The sequence below is a fragment of the Macadamia integrifolia genome, chromosome 4, assembly GCF_013358625.1.
Source record: "Macadamia integrifolia cultivar HAES 741 chromosome 4, SCU_Mint_v3, whole genome shotgun sequence".
NCBI classification, from domain to species: Eukaryota; Viridiplantae; Streptophyta; class Magnoliopsida; order Proteales; family Proteaceae; genus Macadamia; species Macadamia integrifolia.
In genome coordinates this window covers 1,185,213-1,200,151 of record NC_056560.1, presented here as the reverse complement: position 1 = coordinate 1,200,151, position 14,939 = coordinate 1,185,213, and the positions used below count along the sequence as shown (strand labels likewise).

The 14,939-nt window shown below is 38.6% G+C and overlaps 1 protein-coding gene across 1 annotated transcript; it reads right to left on the bottom strand.

Annotated features, from left to right (window-relative positions):
* Positions 1–4,324: 4,324 nt before the first annotated feature.
* On the bottom strand, positions 4,325–6,210 carry LOC122076118 (ethylene-responsive transcription factor ERF113-like). The gene is made up of 2 exons (XM_042641409.1): positions 5,515–6,210; positions 4,325–5,076 (listed from the first exon to the last, which is right to left on the bottom strand). Exons 1-2 carry the CDS (start codon positions 5,657–5,659, stop codon positions 4,448–4,450), a joined length of 774 nt encoding a protein of 257 aa, XP_042497343.1. The 5' UTR covers positions 5,660–6,210; the 3' UTR covers positions 4,325–4,447.
* Between the last annotated feature and the right edge of the window lie 8,729 nt (positions 6,211–14,939).

The window sequence follows — 14,939 nt, the reverse complement described above, 5'->3', positions numbered from 1 at the left end:
GTGGTGGTGGTGGGGGTGGGGGTGGGTGTGGGTGTGGTTTAGCCCCAGAACTGATCCCAATTTTATTTCTTACATAATTTCAAGGGGGAACATTACCAGCAGTTTTTGTGGTCCTTGCACTAGTATGGGTCATAGTTTTAAAATCACATTCGATTAATATCCGCCAAGATCACCGAGAGCACATGCAAGGCATTCAACAAAGTTGAAAATATTCATTTCATTGGAGGCGGACATTTCACCCTTCCTGTATCTAGAGGCCTGCAGCCTAGCCTGTCAACTTTCCTTTTTCCCCTATAAGTTATCAGATTGACTTTTGACTTGTGCAGAATTTTAGGTATGGCCCCCATATGTTCACTTGGAAGTGGCAACTCAATCCCTCTTATCTTACATTTATGGCCATAGGTGATGTTTGATCTCCAAAATTCAAGCTCAGATAGTCCATTTTAGGCAACAAAACCAAGCTTTTACATAAAAAAAACCAATGCATGTTTGTGTGTCGAAGGAAATAAGGTGGTGTCCTGTATGGAGTGCATAATTGCAGTTTCGACTGCGGGCGTTGTTTATGTCCAAGTGACGGTGCCGACTGCCGAAAGCAATAGGAAGTTAGGTGAGAGTTGCAGAAAACGGAGACATAAGCATTTCAAAACTTCTCCCCCACCCCAGCAGCAGCAGCAGCAGCTCCAGAGTAGTAGTCAGTATAGTCACAGACTACAATATATTACTAATTAGACTTCTTTTTTTCGATGAACCTATTTAATGAACAATGTAGTCAAAGAGAGTTATATTCATATTGGATATGCCGCTGCTTTGGACTTTTTACATTCTAAATCTAAAAATAAAATAAAATTGTGAAGCATCCATCGGGGGCATCAAAAGCACGCCCGATCGATCTTTTGTGAGAATAAATTAAGAGCTTTTGCTGTATGTAATTTAATTTTTTTGGTGGATCCCACATTGATTTGCTTTTTGGTTTTTTCTTATACTTGAGGAGTTTTTCTTTCAGATTTTCGATTAGATTTTCCAATTCAATATAATATCAGAGGCCTCTGATAGGCATATTGGAGTGTTCAACCCAAAACCTAAAGGTGTCAAAGACTTTAAAAAGTACTTGGCCGACTTTGGTGACTTTGATTGATGATCATGACCCATCCAAGGAATTTCTGAAATTTGATCCAAATCCTTAATAAGTCATTTGGTAGAAAGAGCTCCTCAATTATATCAAGGCATCGACAACCTGAAAAGTATATGGCGAGTGACTTTGTACCATATCCTACATCAAGACGCCAAGGACCTAATCAAGCACTTGGCCGACTTAGATGACTTTGATTGATGATCATGATCCGACTAGAAAATTTCTAGAGTTTGAAAGTATCCAACTCAAAATCTTGATACATTAAATGAAAAGAGCTCTTCAAATATATCAAGGCACCAACAAATTGAACAAGTACTTGATCGATGACTGTGATGAGTCATTAATTGATCCGTGATCCATCTAAGAAATTTCTGAAATTTGAATAAAGCCCGTTAATACATACACGTGCACAATCACAAGTTTATACATACATGTTGTTGTTGTTGGTTGGGAAGTCATCATTTTAAGCTAGAGATTAAACGTAGGACTCATCGAAAGAAGCTCATTAAATTTATATTTTTGTGTGGAAAATAGGGTTCTTAATAAAGCCGTTCACACAGTGCAACTAATTAATAAAACACGTTTTGTAAAAGATGTTAGGGCTTGGATTATTGGGGTCTATTAATTTGAAAATGATTCTTATATATATTGTCAAAAGAAAATATTATCACCTTTAGATATCGATGTAGCTGTTCACATCCGCAACTTGTCTTCATTATCATTGTTTGGTCAGAAACAAGGATGGGTGAGTATGGATCCATATGGCAGAGGACCCACTTCTCACTTGTCTCAGTAGTACACAAAGATACACTTCAAAACGAAATATGCTACCGCACAACTGGTTAAGAATGAATAATTATATATACTAATTGAATCAGAAGAAGTATCATATGATGTTTCACTATGAGATTCTAGTGGTATTTTTGGTCTGTGGAGGGTCATAATGTACATAGTTTACCCCCACTTCGTAGAAAGACTGTTTTCTAACTTGAAACCGGAGTCATTAGATCATAATAGAGGAAATTTACCGTTACATTAATATTTATCTTCTTATACACAAAAGAAAACAATTACGACAATAACAACAATAAAGCTTAGCCTTATCCCAACTAAATGGGGTCGGCTACATGAATCCGCACAAACAAGTAAACCCTTTATAATCACACGGCCTTTGCATCTAGAGAGGTAAAATGATGCCTTCACTCCCTGTTGACACCATATGCGTCTCCTCATTGGTCTAATTCTAAAGCAGAACCACTCACCAAGGAGCATTCTTTTCCCCTACCAATAATTTGGGGGAAGTGGTACATATTGAATCTGATATTTCTTTTGCCAATTGAGCGATGATCCGTGTGTGTCTCTCTCTTTTTAGGTGGGGCGCGGGCGCACGTGCGAGAGATGATATTCGAGCAGCTGCTCTTATGTGTATCATTGATGGCCAATCGGACTGAAAGCAAGAGCAGTCTATGCACGTTGTCATAATCAGGACTCGTGCGCTGGGCCCTAGTGTTATAGTTCATAGTTCATACACGCTAAGGCACTTCTTTCAGTGGGTAATTCACTATTTTCTCACGTGAGACTCAGGATGTATGGTCTATGTCACAATCTTATTTTTTGGGGGGGAATTATTCTTAACGGAGGATTCGCATCGCTACCATGCAAGGGTGGAGTTTTGGACCAGTAAGGAGTGGGTACGGTTAGGAGAGGGTTATGAATAGTCCAATAGAGGTGGGCATCTATTAGAGAGAGAGAGAGAGAGAGAATTGTGGGATCCGCGAGTGGGCGGGAGAAGGTGTGCATAGAAATCTGTATACCAGCATCATGCCTATCTTTTTCCCTTACTATTATAACAAAGGTTTGTTATTTCCTCAAAAGTTATAAGGCATACATTTTACTGCGTAAACAAATGATGTGCTCATTAATTATGATCGTTGGATAAAAAAGACATAATCTAGATTACAGTACATGATAAATTACGATCCTAATTCAATCAAATACACCAGTTGAATTGGCATGCATCATGTTCATGTCTATGCTTGTGTATAATACCCTAGATAATATTGTACACTTTCCCAAGTCTAAGCAGTAATAAACTATTAAAATATTACAAAATATATAAAAATAGATTATTTAAATTTTATCTTGTGATTCCTAGAAATGTCACATTCCGTTTTTGCACAAATAATAATAATAGGGAGAAGGATAGGTATGCCGCCGATATCAAGTATGCTAGCGGATAGCACCAATAGGAACACATGATGGAGTATCATTCAGAAAGGATGTGAGGGTCATTTCAAAAAACGGGAAGAGAGAGATAGATACAATGGGTGCTAGCATACTTGATATTGACGACATACCCAACCTTTTTCCATAATAATAATATCTTAGCATACGTCCTCATGGAAAAAGATTCTCTCCAATGCATTGGATGTAGTATCCATTGATGGGAAGGACTCCGGTATACACTCCAACAACACATTGGAATGTGTGTCCGAATCCTTCTAACCATTGAATACCGTTATGCAAACCTAACGCATTGAAGAGAAATCAGATCCATACCCCCACCCAAACATAAAATAGCATGTTCTCCAATAATTACCATGCTGTGTTTTAGTAGAGGCTAAAAATTATATATAAGAGGCTATTCACATGTTATATTTCAGTTCAATCCAAGTTTACCAAATGGCAGAATCTTAGGTATTAATATATCTATTGAGTTTTAATATATTTATCAAATACCCTTCGCCGTGGATTAAGGAAAATTTTGTCTTGCTTGTTTCATTTATTGGTCTTTATTTCTTTCCTCAATTACATCATAGATACGTTGGACTTCTGTTACCAATTTTGGAAGGTTGTTTTCTTGATTTTAGCCTTCATTTTGTTTCTTCATTCTTCTGATTTTGACCTAATGGTAGCTTTGTTCAACATATTAAAACTCGGTTTTGCTACTGAAATATTGCCACGTGGAAGATAATATTGCCACCTGGATTACTCCCCTATAGGCATGATTCTACATTATCTCATACTTCGTTAATTCATAAATGAGTTCTTTGGTTTGGCCTCTCATCTTTACTCTAGTTCAACAATCCGAGTTGCAGACCCTCTCTCTCTCTCTCTCTCTCTCTCTCTCTCTCTCTCTCTCTCTCGTTTGTTGCAGGTAATTAAACATATATGATAAAGCATATGAACACCTGATAAAAAATCAAAGCAGTAGTTGAAATAAGCAATCAAAGTGATCGAAGTTTGAAACAGAAAATAAAATCAGCATGCACCAGATTCAACATGAGAATAAGAAGAAGAAAAAACAAAGGAACCCTAGTCTTTAGAGTGGCTGGTATCAGTGTCCCTTCCTTGTTCAGGAAATTGATCAGAACTAGAAGAAGAGCTTCCGAACAGTGATGAAAACCTCATAAGTTCTTGTTGTTGTTGATGTTGTTGTTGTTGTTGTTGTTGTTGTTGAAGTGCCATTGAAGAAGAATGCGAACCAAAGGGTAGTCCTCCGCGACTGTAAAGACCAGATGCGACGTGTTGCAGATCCTGATCATCCCCACTGCATAGTAACTGGGCATATTGAAAAAGGTCTGGGTACGTGTTCTGGGACAACTGAGGAGGAATGGAACCGGCCGAGACCGAGTGATCATGATAATGAGGAGGAGGTGGTGGTGGTGGAGCTTGAAGTACTGGTTCATATTCATGAGTACTAGCAGTACCCATGTAGTAGCCCAACTCAGTCGTCCGCCCTTGAACTCGCTCAGGGAAATTAAGCTTAGCCTTGGTCCCTTTGAACCTAAGAGCCGCCTCATCGTAAGCCAGCGCTGCGTCCTCGGCAGTGTCAAATGTGCCAAGCCACACTCGGGCTGCCTTCTTTGGGTCACGTATCTCAGCTGCCCACTTTCCCCATGGCCTTTGCCTCACTCCTCTATAATGCCTCCTCCTCGTGTTCCCTTCACAATTAATCACAGTTTCACACAAACACATGGGCATCATCATATATATATTTCCATATACCTTACTTCATTTCCTCAAATAAAGGGATTTCGATCCATTATAGGGAGTTTACATAAGAATTTAATACGATGCAGAAGTGAGAAGTTTTAAGTGTAGAGCTTAAAAATGAATAGAATATAAAAAAGTAGAGATCAGTAGGGACAAGGGGTAGTAAGTCGGCGCTGGTTTCATGTGAAACATGACAAAAGAGTGACCTAATTTCTTACCAAGCCAACACAATCTTTAGTTCAGTTAGAAAGGATTGTAAGTAACTTGAAGAAAAATAAAGTTATAATGGAGATAATTGGGATTATTATTTCCGACTTCCGCGCGTTTGGAACCCTAACATATAAGCTAAAGGATAGTACAGCGAGTGTAAGGAGTGAAGAAGATACCTTGATCCTGCATAGACTGATGAGAGGGGTCGTGAGACTCATGTGGTGTTGTTGTTATTGGATTTCCTTGAACTTGATGAGCTGAAGACCTCTGATCATCAGTGGTGCCGATGACATGAGTCAGGGCGGAAACCATGGCGGACATGTCTTGCTCAGAACGAGTGGATGGGTAGGTTGGAAAGATATGATGTTCCTCTTTATCTTCCGATGAAGCTGCATCGGAAGGAAGAGGCCTTTTCCCATGCCTGCGATGATGATCCACCTTTAATTCTTGCTACTGGATCGTTGCTGCTTTATTGTGTTGCTATCTCCACGCTTAGCTCATGTAAGAGTGACAGTAAGACCTCAATCAATTACCCAGATTAGCTCACTAGGATATCAATCGATCGATCTCAGTTGTTGTTGATTATCAAGATCGATCCATCGATTGATGAGAAGAAGATACAGAATTGCAGGTGGAATACATGTGATGATGATGAAACAAGTGTTCAAAGAACGAGTGTGGTCAAGAGATAGTCAGAGATCAGCCGGAGACAACAGCTAGAGAGAGATCTAGCTAGTCCCCCAACCCCACCTGGAGATCAGTAAGAGAGAGATGAAGTTAAGAAGAGATGGGAAAAATAGGGTTTGGCAGACGGAGGAGTAAACCTGGTTTTATCATCTTTGGCTTATGGCTAGCTATTGTGTCAAACTGAGAACTGTGCAGAGACTCATCAAGATTGAAACAGCTAACATACACAAGAGGCGTAGCTAGCTTTCCAATCATAAAGTGATTCCAATCAAACGTGTAAAAATGAACTCTCATGAACTCGTTCAATCGGAATCCCAAATATTGGTTTTCATCAGCTTCACCCGATCTTGTTTTTTAAACATTTTGGCTTCTTTTTTTTTTTTTTTTTTTTCTGAGGGGCCGGGGTGGGGGTGGAGAGAGAGAGAGAGAGATAACCTTCGATCCCTTTTCAAAATCTTTCTTTTTAATTTTAAAACTCGAACTCGTGCCGTGTCTTTGTTCTCCTCTGATCTTGTCCTTTTCTGCACTTTGCTTCTCAGCTTAAAACTCCATTTCCATTCTTTGCTTGCTTGGTCTTTTGGTTTACATTATGTCGGGTCTACTTCATATGGTTGTTCTTTACTAATTAAAGAAAAAAAGAAAAAAAGAAAAAATGTCTCCATGGATTAGAGTGTCAAAGGATCCATATCCATCGTCCGCAGCCCTTAAAAGAAAACATGTTCTATATATAATCTTTAGTGGATGTTAAGTTGTTGAGAATAACAGAGGTATTTTTTTACAACGGTTATATATAATGTTAGGTATGTCTTTTATGTACTATTGCTATCTTTATCTACTAATTTAAGCTTTTGGATTGAACCCTGTAGTGCAATTTCATGGGTTGTTCTATTTTATTTAACAGTGAACTGAACTTAACGATTCTACATATAAGTTGTGTTCTTGTTCACATCAGGGTCATGCTTATTCAGTCAGACCCTACATGTAGTGTATCCCTTGAATTATTCGATCATGCCAAAATTGACATTGGATTGAGTTAGTATAATTTCTATATTCATAAGAGTGCTTCTATGTTTCTACGGCACCGATATGATTTTTTTTAACAATTAAAATTGCCTTGTGCGTTGTCTAATCAATATTTCCTTATTTGGCATTTCTAATTTCAACGAATTTGATCGTATTTATTTGAATTATTTACTAACATCTATCTTTGTTCTTGTTATATCCTTTCTCCTTACTAGTCAGTTGATGTAAACTCCTAGTATTATTCTTAACTTTTACTATTTGATACGATTTTTTGAAAGGGACCATACCAACTAGGTAAGGAACCTTATTAAATCAATGACTAGCATCTTAGCCTCATGTGATAGTCCCCAGAAAATTCGAAGCAAATAAGCAATACTAACATGATTTTTCTCACATGAAAAGACCTCATTGCCATCTTATGTATTATATACTATTTCATTATACCTCGTTGATATGTTTTCCTATGCTGCTTGCTCAGATAACCCCTCGTTCTTCCCCCAAATTTTTATTTTTTGGGTGATATAAGAATTGCTAGGAGAGTTGAAGAAATAGTATATATCTCAATTATGAAGGGTTCATGTATCTTGTATATTCGACAAAGGCAAGTCACATTCCTTTGTCAAACACTAAGTGTATATTATAATGGCAGAGAGAGAAAATATGGATGAGAGGGGATGGAGCAATGGATATTGGCCATTCCTGATTGTGTCAGGTATACCATGTGATGAGTCACTTCGTGTTTTGAGGTATAAATCTAAAATTCAAAGTCTTCCATTTGAATTTGACCACTCTGGAGAAGAAAGAAGGGGACTACCCACTGGTTTTGCACATGCATGTCAAACCGATATCTTTGACTATACATTTCACTTCTCCATAGTTGACAAAAAAATTTAGATTCGACAATAATGTAAGTCTTTTTTTTTTTTTTTTTCAATTCAACTTTCTTTAAAGATTTGGGATTATAAAATAAAATTAGTAATAAAAAAAATGGTTTCAGATTAATTTAAGGCTAAAGCCTACCAGATAAGAGAATCTATTATCTAAAAGAATACATCACGGAAATGCAATCATTCCTTCTCTTATAGTATGAATTATGAAGAATTCAAAATACTCTTGATCCGTTTGTTTGATGGAGTGAAAAACTTGTGAGGGTGAGTCTCAAATATTGTACGTTGAATTGATAAAGAAATGGAATACATAATTTTTAATAGGTTCACCTCTATAGAAAATAAAGAAAATTAAAGTGAACTAAAATTCTATGAAAAATAAGAGGAAATATGAGGAAAAGAGAAAGAGGCTCGAAACAAATTTTCTACTACCAATTTTGATAAGACTTTGAAATGAGTCCAAATAGTCTGTCGTGAGAATTGAGTTGCAATGAGCATCTAACAGCTAGGAGAGTTTAGTCATGCACCTCAACCATTGGATGCTTACTGCACTTCACCGCCCCATTGCATATGATTTTGATACTTTTGAAAGTGAATGGGATAAGAAACAAGTAAAAGTTCCCCTCGATTTTTTTTTTTTTTTTTTTTTAATACTTTTCTAGGCCAACAAACGGCTCTTAACCTCATTACTTTTTTCTATTATCAGCAAACTAGTATCCTTCATCTTTAGTTTAGGAGGTATTTATTTATTTTTGAAAAATTCATAACAAAAAAATTCAATTCATTTTCTTTGATTTTGTAAGAGTTGCTATATGGGTTACAAACGTTTCATAGATTTCAATTTCTTGGAATCCACATTCCCAGTTTAACCAAACTAAAGATTTGGGGTAGAATTTGAAAAGAGAGGTGAATTATGTAATTTCGCCCACAGGGAGAAAATCCTACCTAATACTGTTTTAAACACTGTCTCAGCTTCAAAACCACGGCGAATCCCCCCTCTGCCCTAATAAGAGAAACCCATGGACAGTGACCGTCGGCAAAAACACTGATAGAAATCATAATAGCTTGATGTGATGATCAATGGACAGGGATCAGTTAGGAAATCCTCGTAGATAATGGCCATTGAGATTAAGATGAATCATCAAATTTGACCTATGACCTATCTAGAACTCCTCATTTATCAAATGATTAAAATGATTAAATCACCCATCATTAATGGAGGAAAAAAAAATTTGAGAAGTCCAATCCAAATCCATTTCCACCTACCCACTTTGGATCTCAAGAAACTTTTCCTTCCAAAAAAATTTCCCCCGTCCCTTTGTTTGACTTTCTATTCTCAAATTCAAAATTACACTATGCCCTACATCCACCATTCCTTGTCACCATTGCATATTTAATATATTTCTTTTCACAAAATATGATGGAGAGTCGTGTAGGTTTCGAACATTCTAAGAGAATTCTTGAGTCGTGTAGTATTTGCTTAAATGAAAGCTTATAAAAGAACTCAATTATCAATTAAAACTCTAAGAAGCATCTATTTCTACCATCCTTTTTTCTATTTTTGACAAAGGAAAAACTGGGAAGGAAATCACAAGAAATTATGGGTGCAAGCATCATATAATATTGTATGTAGAAATTATTATTCTCAAAATTAGACATGATCTTAGAAATATAAAATATTACCACTTGAGAAAGTCTAAGCAAGATTTGAAAAGCCATGATGATGTTAGTTGGAATTTCATTTCCATGAGATATTTCAACTTGAAGAGGTCGTCACCATAAATAAGTGGATAGCGATTTTACACAATATTATGTGGAATTCTGTTTAAAAAAAAAAAAAAAAAACAGGTGTATTAAACTTAAAAATTAGGTGGGTAGCAACTCAAATTTTCTGTTTAAAAAAAATTAGGACTATTAAACTTAAATGTAAAGGGTTTAGTCAATAAATAAATAACTTTAATGTGAAGGTAAGATCATTAGTTGATTTATTATTTTAAAGTATATGGGCATTAAACCTTTGCAAGGGTAAATTATTTCCATTGATCGAGCTTCTTTATGCTAAGAAAGAAGGAAATTTATTAATTGATAACGAAACCGAAAAAAACATAAAAAATAATTGTTGAAGATTGATGTCTTGTATTTTGAGGAATGGGTTGTGGGCTATCTCTGAAGAGCTTTATTTGATGGGGGATTATTTGACTAAAGGGAATTTGTTTGTGAACTCAGAAAGGCATGAGGAAGAGATTATGTAACCCTTTCTCCATTAGTGATTCTTCTCATCTCTTCCATGGACATAGGCAATATATATCTTGTTGAAACATGTAAATTCTTGAATTGCGATTGTATTGCATGTGACTGTACTGTTTTTTGGATCGTGAATAAGATTTATTTTCTACAAGAATACCCTTTTCTATTTGTATCTTAATTTTCAAATTGTAAATATGCAATAATGTTTATTTTATTTTTATTAATATTCATATATTAAAATGTTCGATTCCGATATCCAAACCCTCTTTCAGTTATGAATTCAAATACTCACATCGAATACCCAATAATAGTCGGCTATGGATTTGGACTTCAGACATTAGAATATGAATTGCAAGAAATTTGGATTTTACTTCTTCATTTTCTCTTCTGAAGCACCTGGTATAATAGCCAAAGTCCAAACATACGGCTATGGCCTATGGCCTATGGGTGTAAAGGAGTAGGAATCTGTTTCAAAATTCAAATTTCTCACATCTATCGGTTAACTTGATTGTTGAGAGTAGACCAAGAGATGGAAAGTTGGTATCGAGGGTGGTTCATGCCTTCGTGGTCTTGTTTACTTTGGTTTGATTGTTTAGAGTTTAATTGACCTTTGACTCTTCCAATCCCAGTCATATGTGAGATGGGTTTTGTTCATGTTGACTTTGACTAGTGACTATAGTGTTTGAAGATGCCAAATGCTGTAGTAAAGCGGAAGGAGATGAGTCATGGTGTTTGAAGATGCCAACAGCTTAGCTCGTCCCGCTGGTTCTATACCTCTGACATATCCCCCTCCAGCCTCCTATAGCAGTTGCCATCTTGAATCAGATCCCGTAAAACTGAAACTGCTTGAGAATTAGTCCAATGAATGAGAGCCCTTGCAACTATACTAGAAAGTCAGATAATCTGTCTAAAGAACAGAGCACGAGAGAGAGAGGGAGAGAGAGAATCGATTACCTGAGAGTAAGGGGAGTTCGGAGCTAGCAGATTAAGGTCTCTCTCTCTCTCTCTCTCTCTCTCTCTCTCTCTCTCTCTCTCTGTGCCTAATTCAATCTGTGTTTGATTTGGTACTTGGATTTAATGTGTCAAAATCGTCTACAGTGAAATGGTGAGACGCATTGAGCATCCAACACGTTGACGGCAGACAATTTGGACTCGAGTTTAATTGGGTTCATAGGACGTGGTTTTAAAATTTTTTTTTTCATCCAAAGATTCCTTTCTCTCTCTCTCTCCCCTTTGCTTGTGGGGGTATTTTGAAGGACAGAAGATGAGCATTTGCTCAGAGTAGGGATTGGAAAATAATCCTCTATTTTTCTCATTCCTGTTTTTCCTTGTTTTGCTACCTGCAGAACATGACACGTGGACAACATTAAGATCAACGCACCGGATGTAATAATCCTCACCCAATCTTGACCGTTGATCTTAAAGTTGTCCACGTGTCGTGTTCTACAGGTAGCAAAACAAAAAAAAACAGGAATGAGAAAAACAGAGGATTTTGATCCGTAGGGATTGGGGTTGGGTATACGGTGTACATAAAATTGAAGTTGATCTAATTACGGTGTTACTAACCATCATTCGTTAAAGAGTGAAAAAATAATGACGTTGGAAAACTCCAACGGCTCTTTGGCAGAGATTCTATACCATTATTACTCCAGTATAAGTTGTAAGAGTGACAGATGATTAGTACAACAATAATTCAAAAACCAAAAACATCAACCAAATGGACGAAATTCCAATGCTTGTTCTCCATCACCAAGAAAGGAAGGACAGTTTTTCTAAGGTCAATATCCTACACTACTAACGTAAACAAAGAAATTGGCTAATGTCAATTTTCAGCCTCCAACGTGTATGGTGTGGCTAATGAGACAAATATTACAGTTACTATGAGGGGGGTCAGCATGGCAAATGTTCAGGAAGAATCTTTAGAGGTATTGCCGTTACACGTAGGAGCACAAGACAGAGAACGAGGCCTGCCACGTTGGAGGATTATGCGTAATTCTATTACAATTTTGTTAGGATCTCTTATAAGTGTCTGATGACGGAATGTAAAGAATATTATATAGATCAGTAGGAATAGGAATGAAAGTAGGAAAAAGCTTTATCCTCTTCCTCTCTGTTCAGGAGGTAGCTCCCTCGAATTAGCTCTGTTCTCTGTATTTCTTCTTCTTGTTACCTTCCTTCCTAGTGAGTCGTATCATTGGTGCTTTCATTGATCTGTAATGGCAAAGGGAACAAACTGTGACCGCCTTGACTCGTTTCAACCAACGCTCTGACCAACAACATGCCATTCCCGAGCTCATGATACGGCCGTCTTGAATAGGCTCTCCACTTGTCACCATCCCCTTTGCCTGATGTTCCCGCCCGCCTCCAGTTCACCAGCCCCCTGCTCTTGGACCGCTGTTAGGATCGATTCAAGCTCGAACTATTCAGCTTGATTTCCCTCGCTCCGATGGCAATGACCCAGTGGGCTGGATATTCTAGGCTGAGAGATTCTTTGACTATAATGGTATTGCCAATTATTAGTGACTTTGATCTCTTCCTTCCATACGGGTGGTCCAGCTTTACAACGGTTTCAATGGATGTATTGAGCATCTCAGTTCAACTCCTGGCCAATGTTCATCAGAGCCCTAGAGCTACGGTTTGGGTTGTCTGAGTTCGAAGACCCGCAGGGCACCCTGGCCAAACTCGTACTGACGTCCTCTATTTCTGAGTATCAAACCCGGTTCGAAGCTTAAGCCAATCGCACCCAGAATGTGCCAGCTTCGCTTATCACCAGTTGTTTCATCTTGGGTTTATGTTCTAATATTCAAAATGAGATACTGGCCTTCCACCCAATTTCCATGTCGCAAGCAATCGGCCTCACACGACTCCAAGAGACCAAGTTTGAGGAGCTCTGACGCTTGGTACCACATCTACCAGGGAAAAAAATCTTCTGTTTTTCTCATCCCTATTTTTCCTTGTTTTGCTACCTGCAGAACATGACACGTGGACAACTTTAAAACCAACGCATCGGATGTAATAATCCTCACCCAACCTTGATCGTTGATCTTAAAATTATCCACGTGTCGTGTTCTGCAGGTAGCAAAACAAAGAAAAACAGGGATGAGAAAAACAGAGGATTTTCATCCACTAACCACCCCTGCTACCTTCGCCAATCCAGCTAGCAGGTTCGGGAGTTCCACCAACTCCTTCCCGTATTTCCATCAAGCGGCTCACGCCCATGGAAAAGCAACTCCACCGCGAGAAGGGACTGCTACAACTGTGATGATTCTCTCCATGTCATCGCTGCAAATCTAAACAGCTCTTCTTACTAGAATATGATGAAGCTACCGAGGTTTAGGTTCCATCCAATGCCGAACTAGCTACGGAGATCTCCTACAACGCCTTGGCCAACCAAACTTCACCATCTACCTTGCGTTTGATGGGCAATATTGGCGGTTTTCCAGTACAAATACTCATTGATGGAGGCAGCACGCATGACTCTGTACAGAGCCGAATCATTCGGCATCTACAACTACCTATTGCGGATGCACCCAATACGGCAGTCCTAGTTGGGAATGGAGATCGCATTACCAGTGAAGGTATGGTCACGAACCTATCTGTTAAGCTTCCTGCTCCGATTGATGCCTTTGTGTAAACACTTTTTGGAGCCGATTTGGCCCTCGGAGTTTAGTGGTTATCCCAGCTCGGCCATATGTTGTTCGATTACAAACAGATGACATTGGAATTTTTGATCGGGGACACATGGATTACGGTGAAAGGGGATCCGCCACCCACCCCTTCCCTACTCCAATATAATCATCTGCACCATTTGACAGCCACAGGACCAGTAGCCTTATATCACCTTGAGCTTCAACATGGCGACTCCCAACCATCAACAAACGACAATAGGGACCTCCAAGCTCTATTGGAGATGCATGGTTCCGTGTTTGAAACACCCCATGGGTTACCACCTCCGCAGGAACAAGACCATGACATCCATCTCCATCCGGGCACTCAACTGGTGACGGTGCAACCCTACAGATATCCTCATTTCCAAAAATCTGCAATAGAGGTAATGGTGGCTGAGATGTTGGAGGAGGGAATTATCCGCCCGAGTATTAGTCCATTCTCCTCACCGGTGATCCTAGTTAAAAAGGATGGTACTTGGAGGTTTTGTGTCAACTACCGTGCTCTGATGTTGTTATGATCAACGACCATTCTTATTCCGACGGTAGATGAGTTGCTTGACGAATTGTATAGTGCTTATTACTTCTCCAAACTGGATTCGCATTCCAGCTGTCACCAAATCTAACTTCAGGCACCTTTCGTACTCACGATGGTCATTACGAATTTTCGGTTATGCCCTTCGAGCTCATCAATGCTCCATCAACCTTCCAAGCCACCATGAATGCAATATTCAAACCATGTCTTCAAAAGTTTGTCTTGGTAGTTTTCAACAACTTGCTCGTCTATAATCCCTCATGGTGCACCCACCTCGATCACTTAGAGTGTAGTGCAACTCCTCCAAGCTCACAATTATATGCTTAGCGCTCTGAATGCTCCTTGGGTCAAACAAGCATCGAATATCTTGGTTATATTGTCTCTTCGTGCAAATGGATCCATCCAAGGTCTCTCCTATGTTAGATTGAGGCATTCCACAGTGTTTGAAGAATTTGTGTATTTCTCGAGCTCCCCTGATACTACCACCGTTTTATTCACAGGAACGCCCAAGTGGCTGCCCCGTTGACAGACCTTCTCAAGAACGGGGCCCTTGCATA